This window comes from Xiphophorus couchianus, chromosome 23, assembly GCF_001444195.1.
Source record: "Xiphophorus couchianus chromosome 23, X_couchianus-1.0, whole genome shotgun sequence".
NCBI lineage: Eukaryota > Metazoa > Chordata > Actinopteri > Cyprinodontiformes > Poeciliidae > Xiphophorus > Xiphophorus couchianus.
This window is the reverse complement of record NC_040250.1, coordinates 24,773,463-24,796,737: the sequence shown is the minus strand read 5'-3', so window position 1 is coordinate 24,796,737 and position 23,275 is coordinate 24,773,463. Positions and strand designations below refer to the sequence as shown.

At 42.4% G+C, this 23,275-nt stretch overlaps 1 protein-coding gene across 2 annotated transcripts; it reads left to right on the top strand.

The window, feature by feature from the left end:
- The first annotated feature begins 135 nt into the window (after positions 1 to 135).
- Positions 136 to 22,085, top strand: micu3b (mitochondrial calcium uptake family, member 3b). Of its 2 annotated transcripts, XM_028009011.1 has the most exons (14): positions 136 to 514; positions 4,582 to 4,729; positions 7,188 to 7,219; positions 7,345 to 7,423; positions 10,095 to 10,142; positions 10,229 to 10,311; positions 10,671 to 10,742; positions 11,778 to 11,819; positions 15,854 to 15,942; positions 16,054 to 16,225; positions 17,980 to 18,088; positions 19,719 to 19,876; positions 20,067 to 20,135; positions 21,169 to 22,085. In XM_028009011.1, exons 1-13 carry the CDS (start codon positions 281 to 283, stop codon positions 20,133 to 20,135), a joined length of 1,335 nt encoding a protein of 444 aa, XP_027864812.1. In that variant the 5' UTR covers positions 136 to 280; the 3' UTR covers positions 21,169 to 22,085. The 2 variants fall into 2 exon arrangements, with proteins under 2 accessions (XP_027864812.1, XP_027864813.1); XM_028009012.1 differs by lacking the exon at positions 11,778 to 11,819.
- The last annotated feature ends 1,190 nt before the right edge of the window (positions 22,086 to 23,275 follow it).

The following is a 23,275-nucleotide window of genomic DNA, read 5'->3' as shown; positions in this document are numbered from 1 at the left end:
GATCACAATGAGACAATAAATATTAAATAAAAAAATATACATATTTAGCATTTTCACAATATATATTTTTAGAAATCAAACACTGACTTTTCTATAACCTTTTAAATGGCATCAAATAATTCCAGTTTAACTCTAAGTGTTTGATTAGCAGGTAGTCCAGAGTCGCTAAAAGCAGTGGAATAGCGCTTTTAGATGAGCGCTGACTCTACATGACGCCCCTCATCTCGTCTCATCAGCGTCCCCGCCGTTTCTCGCGATGTCAGAGCCAGAATAAACAACCATGGCCGCCGCACTGCGCAGGCTGGTCGCTCCTCTCAGGAACGGAGCGCTTCCCCAGCGAACACCGTCAAACGGCAGAAGAGAGCTCACAGCGGCCGCAGCCGGCGCTTGTGTCGCAGCCGCGGCCGGCGCTGCGGCTCTCTACTGCGGCTCGGTGGTCCGTGTGGGACCGAGGAGCCGCGTCGAGGCTCGGCTCGTACATCTGGCGCTGCCGACCGTCTCTGCTGCCGATAAGGTACGGTGAGGACGCCCGTCACGCAGCTGGCTACGTTCAGCTTTCGAAACAGTCGGGAGTCGGACGCCGACAGCAGCACTTCACCGGCTATTTATCGCTCACGTTTTAGGAGATGAGGGTAACTTTTCTAAGGCTGGTTGTTGTCTCCTTTCGGGAGCTATCCGCGACCTTTGGTGCTGAAAAGACTAAACGGTCGTCCGAACTCACGTGACCAAGTGTTGTTTAAAAAAAAAAAAAAATTAATCTGTGTCGCTTTTTGTAAACATTGTTCACACCGGAAATGGACAAAACATCACAACTAGATGACATGCGGAGACACTGCTGATGTTTCAGACTTACACCGACGCACTGTACATTAATCCCTCGAAGTGAAAAGATCTTCCGAACCGGATGTATCAATATACAAAACATGTTATTTCATTGCAGGACGGATATGCTGCATCACATAACTGTTTTACATTGATGCTAAATAATGAACATACTTGTTGCTGTAGGAGAACGCAATAATTGGAGCAACTATTTAACACAAAACGACTGCACAGCTATTTGGTGTAAATAGACGTTTGATTATTTGTCAGCTAGAAAAAACGTAGCTGCCCTTTATTGCGTAAAGAGCTGCTGAAATGTCATTTTTAGTTCTTTAGGTTCAGTTCCCCCAAGAAACAACTAGTCAGATGAGCCGGTCAGTACCCTGAATGGGTCCAGACCGAATCGAAACATCGCTGTGTTACTACTGATGTTTCTCAGCTTTCTTAAGTATGCACTGCACTGACACCAATCAGACACAGCATTATGACCACTGACGGGTTTGTCTCCTTACATGATGGTATACGGGATAATTTTGGCAGGAAGTGAAAATTCTGTCCTCAAAGTTGGTGTTTCAGAAGCAGACAAACTGTGTCTGTAAGAAGGTGGACACTGACAAACCTAGTGCGGCATATGTCAAAACAACATCAGAATTAGGCCCGAATTTCACTGGACGATAAATAGTCCCTGAAGTTATTGCGATAAACGATAATGTTGTTGCTTTGAGACAATTTTCAAGCAATATAATGGTAAAATAATACAAGAACATATTCTCAAAGACGGATAAACTTTAAATTTTAATGAACATGTAATACTGCATCTGGCAGACATTTCAAATAACCAAAATAAACAACAGGGGGGAAAAAAACAAATAAGTGCATTATGAAGTCTGTGTAAACAAAATGGTCCTTCAAAAAAAAGGGGGGGCTAGTTAGATTGAAGACTCTTATCATCCAGTTTTTAGTAGAAAGAGGAAAACGATAAATTATGCAAATGACTGAACTTGTTTTAATTTATCATGCGACTAACTGATTTATGATTTATTGTGACAGGCCTAATCAGAATACACAGCACATGGAGTTTCGCTCCATATAGGTCTGCGTAGTTCCAGACCGATCATACTGATCTCTAGAGGCTGTGGTCTCTTTCAGTAGGATTATACAACCTGCCACAGTGGAGAGAAAAATGGCTTTAGCAATGCTTAGAGGGTCAAAACGACAGGTTTGAAGTGTGGGGTTAATCTCCAAATATCCTAAATCTGAGTCCAATCAAGTGTTTGCTAGATGGTCATCAGGTGGTTGTTGTTTTACAGCGTAATGATTTCAGCCTAAGACGGTCCTGGTATTATCATTGTGTAGGAAAAGTAAGCAAAAATGTCATGAAAAAACTGACCTTGATTCAGTAACAAAGTAAACCCAGCGTCCTTCCTCCCAATATACAAACCTAACTTTATGCTGAAAGCCAGATTTTTCAGAAAATGCCTTTTATGCACACATGAACGGAAGAAAATAGTGGTGACATCAGCCGTACAGTCTGTTTCGGCCATCTTTAAAACCGTTACACAGCGCTCCCCAGCTCTATTTGAACTCTTTGCACTATTTCCCCAAACTCATGTAGCTGCGTAATTAGATAAGATCCACCAAGTCTCTATAGCTCTGGCACATGCTGAAAATGCTCGGGGAATAACAAAGCATGCACACTTAATTCCCTGCAGAGGAACAGTTTCCTTGTTGGATGTTAGTCGGTATGAGCCGGGGATTGCTGCCCGGTGTCCTTACACAGAAGCTATCCAGGGACACAAGAAACTGGACACTCTGGCTTGGCAGAGGGCCTGATATTTGAAGAGGCGGGGTGGGTGGTGGTTAGAGAAGGGGGTTTAATGGTTAAGCAGAGGGGGGCACACATTCCCTAGGTGTTGCCAGTGGACCTGGCGGTGGGCCACCTGACAGAGAGATCCACTCTGTCTTCACCAATCCAGCCGTCTGATCTGGCTGGGTCGGAGCAGTTGTAGGGACATTATCTACTGTACTGGGATGAAAAAGAAGGCATGCTGCCCATTACTGGACCAAGAGAGGCATTTTGTGACAAGGAAAGCTTCAGGGGATTTTGCAAGGTGGATCTTTCAGACAGCATTATCACTGAAACGAGTCAGTGTTTCTATGTACAGTGGGGAAAATAAATATTTGAAACACTATGGAATGCGTCAAGTTTCCCCACATACAAAGAATGGAGGTCTGTCATTTCTATTGTAGATATACGACAACTTTGAGAGACAGAATGTTGGGGAAAAAAACGTGAAAATAATGCATAATTTTTGAATAGTTAGTTTGAATGTGGTACAATGGAGAAATAGAACTTAGTATTTATTGCTGGCAGTAAATACTAACTTACAGAGGTTAGGTATATCCAGTAGTTCTTGACCAGGTTTCACTCGGCAGCAGGGATTGTGGCTCATTCCTGCACATCTCCTCCAGATCTTTTAGCGTTCAGGGCAAACCAGAGTTTCAGTTCCCTCCAAAGACTTACTTTCTGTTGGGTTCAGGTCTGGAGACTGGCTAGGTCACTCCGGGACCTTTGTCTTACGGAGCCACTCCAGAGTTACCCTGGCTGTGTGTTTTGGGTCATGCTGGAAGACTGAGCCACAACCCATCTGCAATGAGGGAAGGAGGTTGTTGCCCAGAATGTTATGGTACACGCTCCCATCTATCAGAACAGTCATGCTTCAGAAGTGACTTTTCAATGCTTCACGTTGGGGATGGTGGTCTTGAGACTGTACTCATTCTTCTTCTTCTTCTTCTTCTTCCTCCAAACATGGCGAGTGAAGTTTATACCAGAAAGCTCTACTTTGGTCTCATTTGGATCATCCAAGTTGTCATTGGTAAACTTCAGACATATCTGGACATGTGCCAGCTTGAGCAGGGGAACCTTGCGCACACTGTAGCATTTTAGTCCATAACGTTGTAGTGTGTTACTATGGTAACCTATCAGACTGAGGGGTCAGCTCTCTGCAGGTCATTAACCAGGTCCTACCATGTAGTTCTGGGCTGATCCCTCATCTTTCCTGTGGTTGTTGACACAGGAAAGATGAGTCTTTTCTGTATCCAAGATGGGAGGTCATCTTACATGGACCTCAAGTCCAAGGGACACTGATGACAGTCTTCTTGAGTTTCTTCCATTTTCTAATAATTGTGCCATCAGTTGTTGCCTTCTCATCAAGCTGTTGGCTCATTGTCCTGTAGACCATCCCAGCCTTGTGCAGGTCTACAGCTTTTCCTTAGGCAACTCGTTGATGTTGCCCTTAAAGTCGAGCAGGGTTCTCCAACCCTTATTCTTAAGATCTCCTGTCCCACAGGTTTTAGATGTATACCTGCTCTAATCCAACTGAATCAGACAATTGAATTATGTCTTCAGAATGGAATCAACTTTGGCGAAGTCAAACGAGTCATTCATTTGATTGAGATGTGTTGGAGCAGGGTTCTGTTTAAAATCTGCAGGACAGTAGATTTCAAGGACTAGGGTTGGAGACACCTGGTGTAGAGGTCGGAGTCTGACTGACTGAGAGTGTGGGCAGGTCTGTGTGAACCAGACGTTTTTCTGGTTGGTAGGAGATCAAATACATATTTCATGCAATAAAATGCACGACATTTTCTGTGTACATACAATGAAAACCACAAACCTCTCCATTCTTTGTAAGGAGAGAAGTTTTAAAAAACCAGCAGCCTATCAGGTACTTATGTTCCCCACTGTGTGTGTGTTTCCAGGCGAAGACCTACGACCTCGACGATGGGGACGTTTACATGTCGACCTATGAAAACAGATTCCGGCTCTTCAGCTCGGTGGAGTGTGAAGGCCAGCTCTACATGACTCCTCTAAACTTCATTGAGTCCGTCACTCTGAACGAACCAAGGAGTGAGTAAACCTGTAGCACTCAGTTCATCCCCACTGATAAACTAAATACAGGAGTCAGCTAAAATGTAAATGATGTGGACTCATCTAGCCCTCAGTCAAATATAGAGATTCTGTTCACTGATAGTAAACTCTTCTTCTCATTTAACACAACGTGGTGGTAGCATTTCATATACAGAGTTCAAAAATTAAAAAGAAGTTGAACTGTTTGGCTGGCATCCAATCAAGCACTACTGTAGGTTAGCCTTAGCAAAAATCTCAATTAAAATACATTGTTTCTGTTGGTTGTAATGCTAACGGGGCTGTTAGCGTTTTCCAGCCACATAACGCTTTTTGTAGCACAATCAAGTAACTGTGTCACTTTCAGTTGTTACAAAAATGCTGCATATATCAAGTATGGCTTAAAAGATTGCCAGACTTATCCATGTGCAAATCAGTGTTATTTCATATCTTACTGCATGTCTAAGGATGTAAATCCTGCATTACACAACTGTCAAAGTGGAGGGTAAGTTTTACATTGATACTGAATATTAAGCAACAGTACTTGTTGCTGAACACCAAAGCAATGATTGCAACAGTTTATGTAATTGAAAATTATTTAAAAATTTTTTTAAAGGGGCAGTATTCAGTGTTTTCCAGCCACATATATAGTGCCATTTTGTAGCACAATTATGTTACCTTCTGTTATTAAAAACAATGTTATATACAGTACAGACCAAAAGTTTGGACAGACCTTCTAATTCAATGGGTTTGCTTTATTTTCATGACTATTTATAAGGCAAGAAATCCCACTTATTAACCTGACAGGGCAGGTTGACCTATGAAGTGAAAACCATTTCAGGTGACGACCTCTTGAAGCTCATCAAGAAAATGCAGAGTGTGTGCAAAGCAGTAATCACAGCAAAAGGTTGCTACTTTGAAGAAACTAGAATATAAGGGCTATTTTCAGTTGTTTTACACTTTTTTGTTTAGTGCATATTTCCACATGTGTTATTCATAGTTTTGATGCCTTCAGTGTGAATCTACAATGTCAATAGTCATGAAAATAAAGGAAACTCATTGAATTAAAAGGTGTGTCCAAACTTTTGGTCTGTACTGTATATCAAACATAATGTAAAAGAAATTTGACTTTGTAATTTAACTCCTTGAAATTGGGCTTCTGTCTCTTTAAGAAGCTCCTGCTCTTTCTGAAGAGCAGAAAGAGCAGAACAACATGGCTCCTCTATTAATCCTGTCAAATGTTTTACCAGCATCTCACTGAGAAGTAGCTCCTATAACGAGCTCAGCTGATGCTCAGCTAATTGCTACTGGCTAGTCTGAAGGTGCTGAGTGAGGGAGGTGCGGGGGAGGGCTGATCTGTCCCACCAATGCTTTTGAATGGTTGCCATGGAGATTAAAGGATTTCTCAAACATGCACGAAAGAATCAAAGCAACCGTCCAGGAATGTTTTGGATGAGAGAACAACATTATAACATGATGTAAAGCTAAAAAAAAAAAGTCAATTTTACGCAACACTGCCTCTTTAAAATATGTTCTAAAAGTTCAAGAGGCATGGATACTGCAGCAGGGCGCTGTAAAGTATCCACTGTCAACTCCCGTTTGCCTAATTATATCTCTATCAACAGATCCCAACCCTGCTTAGTTATGCAACGCTTTAATAACAGTTTTACCAAACGCTGCTTCCTGGAACATTCTTGCTGCTGAGAGCCTCTGAAGTGTCGTCGGACAATAAGTCAGGGCTTGAAGTGCTTCAGTCACAACACCTGCATAAAGATAGACATCTTTACCAGCAACCCTACTTTTATGGCTCATTTATGTGGCAACAAACTTGCAGGGACCCACAGAGACCGAATTACTCTGCGCGGATGCCGTAAATGTCACAATAAGACAGTGTTGCCCTGTGATGTATGGTGTGTGGCCGGCCATAATGTGCTGGGCGTGGCTTTTCCCCGGCGAACAGCAAACAGCACTATAACACGTAAGGCCCCATTATCGTCACGTCGCTAATTGCTCATTTGTCGTAAAAGGAGAGTTCTGGCGCTTCACGGCGGTGTTGCGGCGGGTGTTCAGGAAGGCGAAGCAGACGGAGGGAAAGGAAAATCACAAGACAACTTTTGAAACCTTTGTCGCTAAATTCTTCACATTCATAATGTTTTTCAGCTTAGGAAACAAGGATAGAAATCGACTCCGTCTCTGAAATGTTTCCCTGGAAGGTTGTTGTTAATGTTATTAAAAGTTACCTCCCAGTCAGATTTTTTTTTTTTTTTAATAGCGACACACCTCTCTTATCTGCTGCTTTTACAGGCCACTGGAATGTGTTCATCGTGATCTGCAGCATAGGTTTCTGTCCATGCAAACACCTGTTTTCACTTTTGCTTCACAGATTTCTTTATAACCCTCACTTTTTTTCCTCCCCTCCTCTGCAACCCGAAACATTAACTTTGACTCTTTCTTTGTTCAGGTAGGAGAGGATGGAAGTCCCTCACTAAAAAGGTGAGTTTTCACTCTATCAAAGCTTCTGAATCTCCTCTTTATTTGTGCAAAGCAGCTGTAATTACTGTAATGCAGACAAACGTCGGGATTACTCAGGGATCCGGGATTTTCTTCTATTTCCCCAGGAGTTAGACAAGGTGCTGTTGGATACTCCGCCTGTTTGGAAAGGATCATCCAATTTGTTCAGAAACCTACGAGAAAGAGGTAGACCCCCCACCCCTCTCGCTTGATTTACTACAGAGACAAATCCCTCCAATGTAAATAATTCCCGTTTGCACTTTTTTCAAGCTCTCGGGGTCGCCTCATTCAGAGGATGTCTCTGCTGTCGTACATGACTGGGATCCACAGCAGAACGTTGTCTTATTTCTCCATCAGTTCTTTCTTGAATGAAAGAAGCAAAGGGTTTAATGTTAAGATGCACAACAATGAAGTATAGAAAAACTGAAATAAACCAAATCAACCGAAGAGTCCTTAAACATGGTTTCTCTTTTTAGGTTAATTAGACTGAGAGGTTTTAATTTGTAATCAAGGACTTTTCTGTTTCCCAGGAGTCTAAAGATGAAATAACAGAGGAAGAGTTCTCTCTTCAAAATGGAAAAGACAAGAGAACACCTCGTCAATTGAGCGTGTAGACTATATTTCACTGTTATGATGATGAATTTTGTTCATTTTACCCACCTGCTACGTTACCACAGCAACTGGGAAAGGTATTAATACTCCTCGACCTGTTTCACATTTTCAGTATGCGCCACCTGGGGTTGCTAACATGTAGCATAGTGAAGAGGAAGAAAAATAACTGAAACATGAGTTTCAGCATAAAGGTGTGAAAAACATGGTGTTTGCGTTTGTTTCGGCCCCTTTTGCTTTGATGCCACTAAATATAATAAATGGAACTGCCTTCGCGGAGGTTCATCTTTCAGGACACGACGGCCCTGGACAGCGATAGAAGAGCCCAGGCAAAATCAAAAACGAAATTCAATTGATAATCTGACGAGTGGCGAGTCTTGGAATTTCTGAGTTTTTTGGTGAAAATTAACTCCTTTTTTTCCCCTTCTGTCAACATTGACCCTAAAATGTTGCTGCACTAGCGTACTGAATAACTGATCAAATGATCAAACATTTCATATTTAAATATTACATCATCAGACAGATCAAAATATAAAGTTAAGAGACAATTTTTGTATTTATAGGACCAAAAAAACCCCCCAAAAAACAAGCGGGCAAAGGATTTTTTTTTTCTTCTTATTTATTGAAAAAAATAACAAAAACTAAATTTTTGAATTGGAATTTTTGGTTAAAACATGTTTGTTTTTTTCATGCAGCGGATAGAAAATTAAGAGATTTTACTCAAGTAAAAGTTACAATACTTCATAAAATTACTCAAGTAACAGTAAAAAAGTTCAGTGTACATTAAATATACTTATAGAAGTAAATTTTTTCCAAAAAAGTTAATGTAATTGAGTTAATGCAAGTCATTTACTACCCAGCTCTGCTCATTGACATTGGCAGCCATGATGTCTCTGGATTTCGATTGTTTTGGGTCAATAAACGTCCTCGGTAATCTGGTTTCATGGCTTTCAAAGGCATTTCTGTAACACAGGAAAGAAGCCAGTTTCCCCTCCATGCAGGTTGTCACAGTATCTTTGCATGAACTCAGCAGTAAAAGGAGCGAAACTCCTTTTAAGCACTCCCCCCCCGTCATCCTCCGTGTCTCAGGTGAACTGTTCCGCTCTCTCCCTTGTTGCTTTAGCTAAGTGCCGATGCCGGGATTTGGGACGTTTAATCCTGCTGCTGTTAAACACTACAGCTTTGTCAGGCCAAAAAAGAAAAAAAAAAAAAAAGAAAAAATTGGATTGATCTGCGCACAAAGCGCTGCTTTAGAGAATGAGGTTCGCTGTTTGAACCCTGCTGTGTCAAGACACGTCCCGTCGGCCACCGCGGACATTACGAAGCCAGGGAATAGCATTGGATTACATCTCCGGGACTGCCACTCCGTATGAAGTGTTTCTGAGGAATTCTGTCTTTGTATTGTCTGAAAACATCTACTTGAGCTGAGAGGCGGAGTGAAGGTGTGTGGTATGGAGACATGGCAGGAATCTTAAAAGATTTCTCCTGAAGTTTAAGCTCCAAAGCCTGTGACAGTTGAATTAGAGGAACTATAATAGAGTTTTAAAAAATAAACTAAAATTTGCCTAATTAAAAGCTGAAAACCTTTTATAAAAGCGTCTGACAGCAACACTGTTTTTCCCCCAAATGACATATTTTGTTTGTATTGTCGTTTCTTCTCTTGGGTGTTCTGTCTTTCCCCGTTCCCGAGCTCTTTTCCCAGAACACCCCGGCCAGTCACCCGGAACTATCTGCGCTCGATTCTCTATCATCCCCAGCAAACAAAAGCTTGGGAATGCTTTCAGAGGCAGGAGGGAGAAGCCTCCCCGAGTCGGCTGAGATGTCTCCCAGACACTTCACTCTTCCAGCCTCCGTGTCGCGCAACAAAGGCCCGAATCGGCCATTCTCAATCGGTGACTGATCACCCGAGAATGTATCGCACCGCGTCGCCCAACAGAACCTGTTTGGGGATTTTCTTTTTGCCGTGACGACGGGTCGACTCGGTTGTAAAAAGCCTCCTGTTTGTGCGAGGGGAACGCCGAGCGTGAGGTAAAAGGCACCTTTTAAGATGTTATCAGGAGATTACTTACGTCTGGAGGTGTGCCCTTGTTTCTGTGGACGGCTTACTCACTTTGAACATCTGTAAACACCTTGAGCTAACCGATTAATGCCACCCGATGCCGCCCCGGGTGCAAAATAAGGGGGAACATTCTGGCTTTTGTTTCATGCCTAGCCTCATTTCCCCCCTCTCTCTCTCTCTTTGTTCCAGGTGCCATCAGTTACACAGAGTATCTGTTTCTGCTCTGCATTTTAACAAGTCAGTATTCACCCAAACCGAGTCCAACACAATGATGCTGACAAAGCTCTCGATGCTTTAAGGTGTTTGTTTCTTTTCAATGGCAGAGCCCCACGCAGGATTTCGGATCGCTTTCAACATGTTCGATGCAGATGGCAACGAAATGGTGGACAAACGGGAGTTCTTGGTGGTATGAATCTATGGAGCTACATTGGGGCCATAACATTTGTTAAAAAGGGACAAAAAACACTCAAAACAGCTGAAATAAGAAGATACTTGATTGAAAAAAGATGTGAAACTAGAGAAAATATTCAAAAATAACTTTTCAAATTCAATGTTTTTCTCCCCCCGTTTCAATATTTTTGTTTCAAACTTTTTTTAATTTTCAAAATAATTTTTCAGTTTCAAATCTTATTTTAAGTTTTGTAGTTTCAGCTTTTTTATTCTTTTTAACAAACTTTATGGCCCCAATGTAGCTCCATATAGACCTCACCTTGACGGCAAACTCTTCTGTACCGACTTCTCCTTGATGTTTGTTTCCTTTCTTAGCTGGAGGAAATTTTCCGTAAGAAAAAGGATAGAAAAGACGTTGCTGATGACGTTCAAAGACAGGAGGAGCAAGTAAGTTTTTGTCCATTTTGGTGCCATTACACATGGAAAAATAATTTCTACAATGATTTTAAAGGCAGGACACAAATAATGGGTTGATCTCTTCCTCTTATTGCCTGCTGCTACTGTTGGGGAAATATAAGATCTCAAACGTGTTTACTGTAAACTCAGTGTTTGTCACTTAAATACCCTTCGGTATTTAAAAATCCCAAAATCTTTTTATTTTGAATTTTTTTATTTTAGTTTGCTACTCCTGTAAAGTTAAAATCAATAGCCATACTTATACACTGGTATGATGTAAGCTAATTACAAATGACGCTAATGATAGCAGGTATGCTGCACACATTGAGTAGCTTAGGAATGATAAAACATCTGGTGTTGGTATGGGGGGCCTGGGGTGAGGCTTAGGGCCCCAAAAAGACTTGGGCTGGCCCTGCTACCATCCTCTGACTGAGTTGCTGTGCTTCCTATCTGCTTCCACGTTACAATAGTTGACTGTTGAGGTGCAAGACCATTGCAGAAAAATTGACTTATAGCACAGGTAGCATCCTATCACGGTCCCACGCCGAAACAGTTCTTTCATCAACTTGCAGCAGTCTTGGAGGGAACGGCGGCTGCACTGGGGTGACTGTGGTCATACAGGGTAAAACATGCCTGAGGCTTTCATCTCCTTAGGCCTTCTTATGCTACATGCAGGTGGATGTAAACAGACGGGCTGAGCAGAGCGATAAGAGATACTCTTTGAGGTCTTATCGCGCTAAACAAACAACGCCGCGGAGCTCACTCCTCCAGGGCAAACGTTAGCATCTCTGGACGGCCTAGAATGAATCTTACACCCGTATAAGTATCAAAAAGATCATTAGAAAGGGTACTTTAGATTTGGGAACAAGAGAGCGGAAGGGTTTTGGTGGATTCAGGAAAACTCGGGACCGTTTCTAACCTCGGCTCACGTTTAAAGTCCCGTCAAATTGGTCCGACGGCGTCGTAAACTCATCCTTTTGCGTTTTGACAAATGTATTTACTTTGCTTCTCTCCTTTGCATTTTAGAGCCGGCAGCTCTACGGTCACCGCAAATCCCAGACAAACAGTGTATGTATTGTTCTTTTCCCGTGAAGGAAAATGAACCGTTATGCTTGTTGCATGGCTTTTTTTTACTTTTTTGGATTCATTCTTCCCAATCTGAACGAATGATAGAAAACACTCGAGCTGACACCACTCGCACTTCTCCCTTTTAACACAAGGCAACCTCAGCTGCGTATGCTGAAATTAAAATATGTCACACCCTACACATCAATATTACCTGACATATCGCCTCTATGTGTGTGTGTGTGTGTGTGTGTGTGTGTGTGTGTGTGTGTGTGTGTGTGGTAGAGCAGGAGATACAATATAGATGAATTATGCTCTCACCTTTCGACAACATTGGGCAACAGATTCCACTTCAACCCCCCCCCCCCCCCACCTCCCCTCACCCCTTGCTGAAGACTGACATCGTTTCTGTCTGGACCCACATGTTCCACAGTTACCGTGGCATTCGGGTTCAGGTTACCTTTTCAGATGGGTTTGACCACGAAGCTGCCAGTAAGTCAGAAGAGGAAGCATCAGCAGCACATGCAGGCTTTGGTTTTAATTCTTGCTGCTTTATTTTAGGCACTTCTCCAGAGTTCAGTCAGGTCTTTTCCAGAACTGTGACAGGCCCGCCTCCGGTGCTGCGGTTGGGTTTTTCCCCTCAGCATATTCTAATTACAGCTGTTTCGGGTCGGGCTAGGTGAGTTGGAGTGGGGCAACATCGGGGCAACAGAGTGAGTTGCGACGTAATTAGTTGCGGGATTGCGCCGTAAATCTCTGCTAAAAAGCTGTGAGGCGCAGAGGAAGAGCTAGTTTGGATCAGCACCGCGCCTCGGGCTCCGAGGGACTCGAATCCAAACCGGATGCGCAAATATAATTAATTACGAGATCAAGGAAGCCGCAGCTGAATGTTCTGATTTCTGTGTGTGCGTGTTGAGTTGGGGGGGGGGGGGAATCCAAAACACACTGTTTTGGTGTGGAAATCACAGTTTTGTGATCACAGATACCAATTAGCTACTCTACAACATAACAATAACAGGCAAATTATTTTTCAGCAGTTGTGTTTGACAGCGAGTGAACTGTAATGATAATCATAATAACCAGGTGATTTCTCATGACTTCACTGAGGAAAACATAGTGGCTTGTGGCGCAGACGAGAGAGCAAAAACAATGCGGCGGTTCCAAGTATAACCCCGTTTCACACAGCTACGCTCCAGATGGAAAGGCTTTTTTGCAACCTGCATTTACTTCGCAGCTCGGCATCCAATCGCGACTCTGACGGGGCTCAGCTGCACGAAGCCTCGCTCAGGTCTGGTGCGGACATGTGTTAAGCCAGGCTAGCGCTGCGGCGCCTGGCCAAAAGGCTGCACGCATCGCTGCAGAACAGGCTCGTGTCAGACCCACGCTGCTCCTGCATGCGTCTGTGCCCCGAGAACAGGCAGCCCGCACTCCCTCGACAACGTATGCAAAAATTGTTTGTATTTGAATTATTTTTTCTACTGTTACAAACTCGAATGGTTCCCAAAACGTTGCGGATCATTGTAAAGTGGGAGGAAAAATGATGCAGTGTTTTTCTCATTTTTACAGATAAAACAATCTGCTAAAGTGTGACAAAGCATCTCCACTTACTCTGGTGCCCTGAAATAAAATAGAGCGCCATCATAAAACCGAAGACAAAGTGAAACATGGTGGCTGTCCAGACAGTCGGTTTAACTTAATGTCTTATTTTTATTTATTTATTTATTTGTTGGTCTGATTTGTAAAAACCCAGAATTAAACATTGGAGGTTGTCATTGCTAACTGTTAGCAAATTGCTAAATAACACTCTCCTCATCTCTCCTGCGTCTCACTTTGTGCTCCGTCAGATTTTGCTCTTGCCTCCTCTAAAGTGCTAACATGTACTAGACATGTTTTGTCCTCCTAACCCGCTGTGCTTCAACTGCGGTCACAGGTTTGTAAAAAAAGACGCCCAGCATGTGGGGACCCCGGGCATGTGGGATGTTCTCAGGCGCGCCACGAGTCCAGTTCTGTTCTCTGGTCTCACTGAGGTAGCTGGTGTCTCTTTAAGATTCAATGAACACATAGAGAAACTGGACTAATTCATGTTTCTGCTCTGTGAGTAAAAGTTAATACTGAAAGCAGATTATTGTTTCCCTAGCTGAGTCAGGATCCACACAGGGCGTGGCACGTTCAGCTGCATGGCATGTGTTTGGATCATGAAATGAGAAAAAAAATGCCACAAGTGATTGATTTCTGAATTATTAACTATATTGTTCAGCATGAGGAACTCGACATGCCTAGAGGCGTCTGCATATCCTTAAAAAGTCTTAAATCCATTAATCCAAAATTAAGGCCCTGAGAAATAATTTTTAAAAATGTAAGTTGATCTTAAATATGTTAACCACTGCTCTTAAATTTGTTGTATTATGACTATTTGATCTCACACTATGTCGTTTATTTTTCTTGCACAACTTGTCCGTCAGGGCAAGCATATGGAACTGCAAAATTGCCACAAATCGCTACTTCTGCTGCACATATGGCTAAGAAAAATCACGCAAAAACATTCTGATTTATGACTCAGGATGCCATAAAATGCTGGAAAAGGGTAGAGTGCCTTCTCCGGGTCAGGGGGGGTGTCCTGCCCCAAGTGGAGGAGTTTAAGTATCTCGGGATCTTGTTCACGAATGGGGGAAGAAGGGAGCGGGAGATCGACAGGCGGATTGGCGCAGCGTCTACTGTCAAGCGGGCGCTGTACCGGTCCGTCGTGGTGAAGAGAGAGCTGAGCCAAAAAGCGAAGCTCTCGATTTACCGGTCGATCTACGTCCCCACCCTCATCTATGGTCATGAGCTTTGGGTCATGACCGAAAGAACGAGATCGCGGATACAAGCGGCCGAAATGGGTTTTCTCCGTAGGGTGGCTGGGCTCTCCCTTAGAGATAGGGTGAGAAGCTCAGTCATCCGGGAGGGACTCAGAGTAGAGCCGCTGCTCCTTCACATCGAGAGGAGCCAGTTGAGGTGGCTTGGGCATCTGGTCAGGATGCCTCCTGGACGCCTCCCTGGTGAGGTGTTCCGGGCACGTCCCACCGGGAGGAGGCCCTGGGGAAGACCCAGGACACGCTGGAGGGACTATGTCTCTCGGCTGGCCTGGGAACGCCTCGGGATTCCCCCGGAAGAGCTGGAAGAAGTGGCCGGGGAGAGGGAAGTCTGGGCCTCCCTTCTGAAGCTGCTACCCCCGCGACCCGACCTCGGATAAGCGGAAGAAGATGGATGGATGGATGGATGGATGCCATAAAATCCAGCAAAAATCAAAATTCCACTTTTTACACCGTCATAAGATTATGTGGTGAAGGCTGAAAATGATGGCGTTTATTTGGGTCATTGAACACTGCTTTGAACTCTGTCAAAAAAAAAGTGCTGTTCATTGACCTGAATAAATTAGGTGTTTTTTGACATTCAGTAGTTAATCTTACAATGGCGTAAAAAGTGCCGTTTTGACAGGATTTCTGCTGTATTTTGCAGCGCCCCAGGTCATACTCCGGTAAAAGTGATGATTTGTGTCCATTCTGGCCTTCCATACATGCAGACATCTTCACTGTGTTCTGAGGCGTTTGAAGCTACTGCTAACTGCTATTGTACCCTTGCTAGCTAACTAGCTTTTGTACATCTATCAGGGTTAATTGTAGATTTGTTGTCAGTTCATCTTTCTCACTGCCTCTCTTCTGTTGCCAAAGCATACAATGTCGCGTACATTCTCTGCAAAAGCTTTTCCGTGCTATATAAAATATGTAATTTTATTTTGTACATTTCTGTTGTGATTCGGGCCTTAAATTGAATTTATGATGATCTTAAAAAGCCTGAGTTGGTGAAACCTGAACATGCTTAGGCTATCTACGAGGTTAAATGATACTTCATTTTGTGTGTTCCGTATAGAAAGTCTCTCTGTTTCTTTTGGTGTTGACTTTGCTGAAAGCTGTGAGGGTCTGCTGTATTTTTAAATCGAAGCTTTGCCAGATCTAAAACCCATACTTGGCGGAAACCATTTCTACTCCCTCTTGTAGCACGTGGATGAGAAAACGGAGACGACGCTGCTTGTGCACTTCTTTGGAAAAAAGGGCAAAGCCGAGTTAAAATTTGAGGATTTCTACAAGTGAGTTAAGAAACCTTTAATCTTCAACGTTTCTTCGATAGAATAATTATCTACTTATCCACTCTAAGGCCATAAATCGGTCTCTGTTAAGTACTTGTCGCGCTCATTCAGGTTCATGGACAACCTGCAGACAGAGGTGCTCGAGACAGAGTTCCTCTCTTACTCCAAAGGCATGCCCACCATCAGGGAGGAAGACTTTGCTCGCATTCTTCTTCGCTACACAAACGTGGACGACGTCAGCGGGTACATGGAGAACGTACGCAACAGCATACCGGATGAAAAGGTGGGACTTTTTTGTGTTTCTTCAAGACTCACTTTGCTGGTCCTCATTCGCTCAAATTTAGAAGTGAAAAATTAGATCCAAGGTAATAAGCAGAGTTTTCTCTCTTCTGTGGGGCTCCATCATATCAACTAATGTGTTTTAGAAATTATTTTTAAAAATCAATATCTGGCTTAGTTCTATTTCCAACTACAGTGCTTTTCACCCGTGAACTTCTCCGCATATTGTCACACCGCAATCGTAAACGTCAGTGTATTTTAGTGGGATTTTATGTGATAGACCAATAAAAAGATTTGCATAATTGTGAAGTAGAAGGAAAATGGCACTGTTATGTATTCCACCCTCTCCACTCTGATATCTCTAAATAAAATCAAGTGCAACCGTTTGCCACCGTAAGTCAGCAGTAATTAGAGTCTAGCTGCGCGTACTTCAGCCTCAACTATTTTACATGAACTCTAAGAATCTGGCATTTATGGAAAAGCGGGAGAAAAAGATGTCGTTTTTGCAGATTACCACAAGCCGCATAAGGGACGCACGCTGCTGCTGATGCCACCATCTTTGCTTAGCCTGGCAACGCGAAGTTGAACAGCTGAATCCTTTCCTCTGCCTACATCTCCCAGAATGCTGTGCTGCTCTGGACCAGAGTTCAGTGAAGTCATTCAACATTCTATCAGATTTATTGATATTGATCACGTGTCTGTTGCTATACATGTTGTTGTTGATTTATTGTCCTTCTCTGGCTAAATCTAAGTGCTGAAAAACCATAGCAGCTTCCCTAATTATTAGATAATAAATTTTATTCTGAACTCCTGTGAAATCTTTGCATAAAAAAAACACCCGGCTTTTTTTTTTTTTTATTTAAGTCTAACGACCTCCGACCACTTCGTTCATCAGACACAAGCGATGCATTTCCTTCCGTTCTGCCTTTTTAATTTGAATGTTTCCTAAAGGTGTTAGTGTTGCTGGACGTGGAAACGTTTAACACCGTCTCTTTGGATAACATGAATTGGCTGTTGAGTGAAGCGGCCTCATTTCCCGCCTTAATGCGCCTCTCCTCTCAGCACCGCTGACCTCCGTGAAAAAGCTGCCGGCAGCCCCTCAGCCGCCTCGAGTAGCCTGTTGCTAGATCTCCATTGACAATCAAGTGGAACTCGTCGTCACGCTAAGTGATATTTTATGTTTCCCCGCATTGTTAGAACAGCAAAGCGTCACAGATTAGTCATTACTCCATTTGTTAGGCGCTGTGTGTCGTCTGTTGCGCCTCCACCCCTCTGAGCCCCCGGCGGTAAGAAACGGCTAGTAGCTGCAGGATGGTTGAGTGGACATCAATGGGCTCAGCGTTTGAGTCATCAGCCGAGCCTGAGATGTTTGGGGATTCATCACTTTTGTTTTTGTTTACTCAAGTATCAGGTTAATCTGCCTTAGAAAAGTCTGCAAGCTGCCTGACCTCTCCCCCCCCGCACCGCATCAACACGCTGCTGACAGCTCGGCGTGTCCATACTGCGCTGGGAAAATCCAGCAATGTATACTTTGTCTGTTTGGGTGTGTTATCTGACGACCTCAAACGTCCCTCACACACACACACACACACTAAAGGGATTCCTTTGGAGAGATGAAAGGAGCCCGATTATGTTTTGTGTGAATTTTGGCACTGACCTCTCGCAGGAGTGTTGACACGTGGAGCTCGTCCGCTCCATCATCTGCATCCCGGATAAAAAAAATCGCAGGTAAAATTTCCGAGTCTTACTGTTTTTTAGGGGATCAGCTTCGAGGAGTTCAGATCCTTCTTTCAGTTCCTGAACAACCTGGAGGATTTCACCATCGCCATGCAGATGTACAACTTCGCCCACCGCTCTGTCGGTCAAGGTAAACGATCACAGCATCGTCATTTTAATGCCAGTTTTTAAGGAAAATGTGTTTGAAAGTTTTAGAAGTTTTCTTTTAATTTAAATACAGCTTCTGTAGCAACGATGCGACTGATTGATCAGTCTGCAAAAACAAGTATTTCAGTCTAGATTCTTGTGCAAACCTTTTAGTATGCTTAAAATGAGAACAAAATGACAAACTTTTCAGCAAAATATAGGAGCTTGTTTTAAATAAATAATTATGACAATTTACTGGTTTCACTGGCAAATTATTTCACTTATAATATGGGAAAATCTCTTGTTAAAAATGAAATAATCTGCCAGTGTAACTCTCATGAATATTAAACAATTATCGACTTAAACAACCTCCTATATCTTTCTAAAAAGTAACTTGTAAGTTAGTTTAGTCTTATTTCAAGTTTGCCAAGATATTTGCACCGGAAACTGTGCAAAAATAAGTGTTTATAAAAATAAGTTTATATTAAATACTTGATTTCGCAGTGCAGATTTTTTTTTCTTCATGTTCTCAAATTGAGTTTGACAAATGGGGGCTCGTCCGGTATCATTTGTCACAACCTGGTCCACAAGGACAAGAAAAGAAAGGGAGACCCACCGATGTTAAAGGAAAAAATTACAAATGTTTATGACATTAACGTAAGTTTTAAACAAAAAAAAGACCAAACTGATCTAAAGTATGGCAGAATGCCAACCTAAAACAAACCAAATGAGAACTGAGACACTAACCAACACAAGGACCTAACTAGTTCAAGAAAAGCAAACAAATTAGACATGACAAACCCAACAAAAATACCAGGACTGTTTGCTATGTGGGAAGCAGGAGCAGCTCCTGGTGTGAGGAGCATCCAGGCTGGCCCAGGTGCTCCCAGTCAGGGACTGACTCCAAGCCACGCCCACTTTACCTGGGAAACAAAGAGACAGTTAATCAGGGGAAGATGGGAGTCGTCACATCAGTCAAACAAAAACACATTTTGAACTTACGGAGTTTTAACTTAACTGCTTCAGTTCTGGTGGCAGTTTGCATCAAATCTTACGTTGTTTTGAAGAATAATCAAATCAATGCCATTTTTGTATATACACTGCCAAATTACAAAAGTGTGAGACAATTTTAGAAATGAATTTTCAAGAACTTCTCATTGAATGCAGAGACATATACTCATATTTTAACAGCTCATCAATGGGTGATTTTATTGTTACATCCTACCAAAACCGGCCATTCGAGGAGATTTATGATCTTTATAAGGCCCAAATAGAAAATGAGTCTGGCACCCCTGCAATATGACTGCTGGTCAGACCCACATCAGCCACTTCTGGGAGACAGACAGGCCGGCGAAGAGGCCTCAAATGTCCCCACAAAACAGGAAAAAACATCCAGGAATGATTAGCATTCTGCAGACTGAATTCAAAAGTAGTAGTAGAATTTAAAAGTCTCAGAAATCCTGAGAAACGTCTAAAATGTTTCAGTGTGCCTCAGAAATAGGCATTATGCAAAAATAAATAAATAAAAACTCAAATTTGAAGTTTTGTTTTGTTCTAGTAACTTATTTTGTGGTGTTAATGCCTCTTTGCTTTTTAACAAACGCTTGATGATGGCTCTCTTTTCTTTTTCTCAGATGAATTCACCCGGGCGGTTTACGTTGCCACTGGGATCAAGCTGAGCCACCACTTGGTCAACACCGTCTTCAAGATCTTCGACGAGGACCACGACGGCAAACTGAGCCACAAGGAGTTCATCGGAGTCATGAAGGACCGCCTGCACCGCGGAGACGGGGTGAGACGCCCTCCATGTTCCTCCCAAAGCCGAAACGGGACACTCTCCTCCCTCGAGGAGCTGCCGGTGGCGTGTTTGCTACTGGATCACGCCGCCACCGGCTAGATGTTGATTTGAGGTTCTACTGCCATCTGTTGGGGCAAAATGTCATTACTTCCTGCTCGCTCACTCTCATCTCACACGTCCTCAGGGCGTTAAAGCGGAGGAGAAGTTCATCTCCTTCAAATCCTGCATGAAGAAGGAGCTGTCAAGCAAATAGGTAGGAAAAATTTTCACATTTTTGCCACTTTTATTCGAACGAAGCAGTGAAAGTAAAACAAATAAGAATAACTTGTTTAAACAAAAAATGTAAAAAAAAAGGCCGACTCAGTTTTCTAAAGCTCCAGGTAGTTTGGAGATGAGGCCCACGCTCTCCTGGCCTGAAGCATTAAGTTACACTGTAATATTAACGCCTGAACAGCTGCCACTGGACACCGGCTTAGGTCTGCATACGAGAGCAGCGAGCAGCGCGGTTTAAAGCTGTATAAGTGTTTCAAAGAGAAGGCACCTCACAGGGGGGAGGCTTAATAATCACCCTCAGTAGTGAGGAACGAGGAAGAGGTTGATGCCTTTTGGGGGAAAAAAGAACAAAAAAAAAACAGGCTCAGTGAAATCAAAATCATTTTTAGAGAAGAAAAAATGGAGATAAGATTTGACATTTTCACTTTGATGATTTAATAGAAGAAAATGTTTTAGTTGTACTTGCATTTGAAGACGTGAATGTACAGTGGCTCTTCAAGGGGCACACGTTGATGTTTAAATGGCAGGTTTTTTATTTCTGTTAGAAATAAATGAGACCAAGGTAGTTTCAAACGCTTTTCAGTGTGAGGTCTGTCCTGTACAATTCAACCTTTTCTCCAGTGTTCTTTAGTCAACTCCTCCCATGAGCTTCAAAGAATCTGATAAACCATAAAAGACAGAAAGAGAGCGAGAGAAAGAAATATCGTATTAGAATATTAGCCAGTTTCTCACTGAATCTGCCGGCCGTCTGCAAAGAAACAATAGATTAGATTTTTCAGCACAACCACAAAGTTTAAGCATTAATGCAAAACAAAAGAACAATGTCACTGTGGACAACTCCGTCTGTTAGATGTAGAAACCTCTTATGAGGTAAACTGGACAAACATTGTCCAGTCCGAAGCTTATGCTTGAAGGGATGTTTCAGAAATTCAAACTATTTGCATCATTTTACTTTGACGATGAGGACGTCTGACTTCTGGAAGATGTAATAATTGTGTTTGTGTCGTCGCCAGGTGGAGAGCCAGTCGCCGCTGCATGTCTTACAGTACGGATGAGTCGTGCCTTCCCTTTCGTGTGTGTGTGTGTGTGTGTGTGTGTGTGTGTGTGTGCGTGCCGACGCAGAAGTTTATGCATGCTGCAGCATCTCGAGCTCTGGGAAGCTTCACCGACTCTTCACAGAAACTAAATTAAGGAACACCCAACAACTTTACTGCGTGTTAGATTTTAAGTGTTTATAGGAATTATTTATTACCATACATACTTATTTATTTATTCATTTATCTAACTACACATATTTTGAAAAAGAAAACCAACAATTTAGCTTATTGATGAGACAATTATTATAAAAATGTCAGTTTCCTGCTCCGTCAGCTTCCTTTGCTCCAATTGAATCCTAACCCTGATTCTGTTTCAGACGCAGAATGCTCATATTCTTTGTTCCTTGGTTATCTGCAGAACCCCCTTACTCCCCCGCCGCCCCTGCAAAATTACCTTTGTCCACCCCCCGCCCCGAGTCCTTGTACTTCCTCTGGAGCGCCGCAGCTGGAATCCTCCAGAGGAAGCAGACCTGCGCACACTCGCTCGATCCGAGGCTCGCTCACTGTTTAACCGCGGGCAGCCAGCGCCGTTAATCATTTCTCAGCTGACACAGAGAAATGGCATGAGCAGAAAAAAAACAAAAAAAACCAGAATGTGTTTCACGTTTAAATTATTGTTTTCAAAGGAATACATCTAAATGAGATTCTGGATGAGGAGTGATCCCTCTGTATACATCTGAGGATCTTTGTTGGACAATAAAACACTACAGTGTCACTCAGAGTAAATGGACTGTATCCGAGACGACTGGTTGCTCTACCTCGTTTCCTGTAAAGCCTGGCTTTGACTGTTACGCTTTTCCACTGATGCGTTTCAATAAATCTGACGTACTGTACTCCTGGTTTTTCTCCTCTCCTTTGTTACTTTCACACAGGTCGGGTGACAAACTGGCACGTTTTTACCTCTGTGTGTGTGTGTGTGTGTGTGTGTGTGTGTGTGTGTGTGTGTGTGTGTGTGTGTGTGTGTGTGTGTGTGTGTTTCAGCTTCAGCCTGAAGGAAAATCATTAACGTTATTAATCACATGGAAACTCGGGTTTTTGGGTGGTCGCTCGAGACTTACCAGAAACTTGTTTTTATCTTTAAATGATTAATCCAGCGGGGATAATCATTTCCCCACAACCTGGTTCCCCACCCAACGTGCAAACACTAGAAGAAGAGATTTTACATGCTACAACGATTGTAGGTAGTCCTTTAGCATAAGTGGGAGCATTTTATAGTTAGTAGCAGTAACTGTATCTTTAAAAGTTTGTGTTTGCTCTGTACACGCACCCTTATAAAGTTTTAAATCCATTTATATGAAATTACGGCATTAAAAAGTCTTAAATTAATTTTTAAAAAAGTTAAAGGTTAACTGAAAAAACACAAAATCTTACCAAGTAATTTTAGTCCAGTTTCTACAACACTTTTAAAATAACGCAAAGCTAACTTTATAATTAACTTTTCAGTAAAATATAGGAGCTTGTTTTAAGTCAATAATTCCTTAAAATTTCAGAAACAAAATATTTATTCCATTGGGAAATTATTTCACTTACACCATGGGAAAAATGTCTTGTAAGAGAAATAATCTGCCAATGGAATAATATGTAATTTTTTTCTGATGTTTTAAGGAATTATTCACTTGGTACAAGCTCATATATTTTGCTGACAAGTTATTTGCAAGTTGGTTTTTATATTATTTCTGGTGTACTAAAAAATATGCACTGGCAACTAAACCAAAATTATTTGTGTTTTGCAGTGTTGACTTTAGATACGTTAATCACAGGTGTTCAATTTTGTCTTGACGTGACTATTTCATTTTGTTGGTGTATTTTTGTTTGTCATGGGACCTTTCTGCCAGACACTCGGACATCTTCACTGCGACCCCACACACTGCCACTCAATGCTAATATGACCTAGCTAGCCAGCTAGCAAACAGCTAGCACTCATTGCCAGTTGGCTGGACGAAGTTCGTACGTTTACTTAAGGATAAACGTATTAACTTCCACTCATAAAGGTCTTAAATTTGAGTTAATAAAACCTACAGAA

Excerpts from the sequence above, each read along its gene's own strand:
- micu3b (XM_028009011.1), top strand. The coding sequence starts at position 281 with ATGGCCGCCGCACTGCGCAGGCTGGTCGCTCCTCTCAGGAACGGAGCG. Across the intron at positions 10,743-11,777 it reads TTCAAAGACAGGAGGAGCAA|AGCCGGCAGCTCTACGGTCA; the intron begins GTAAGTTTTTGT and ends TTTGCATTTTAG. Across the intron at positions 16,226-17,979 it reads ACAGCATACCGGATGAAAAG|GGGATCAGCTTCGAGGAGTT; the intron begins GTGGGACTTTTT and ends ACTGTTTTTTAG.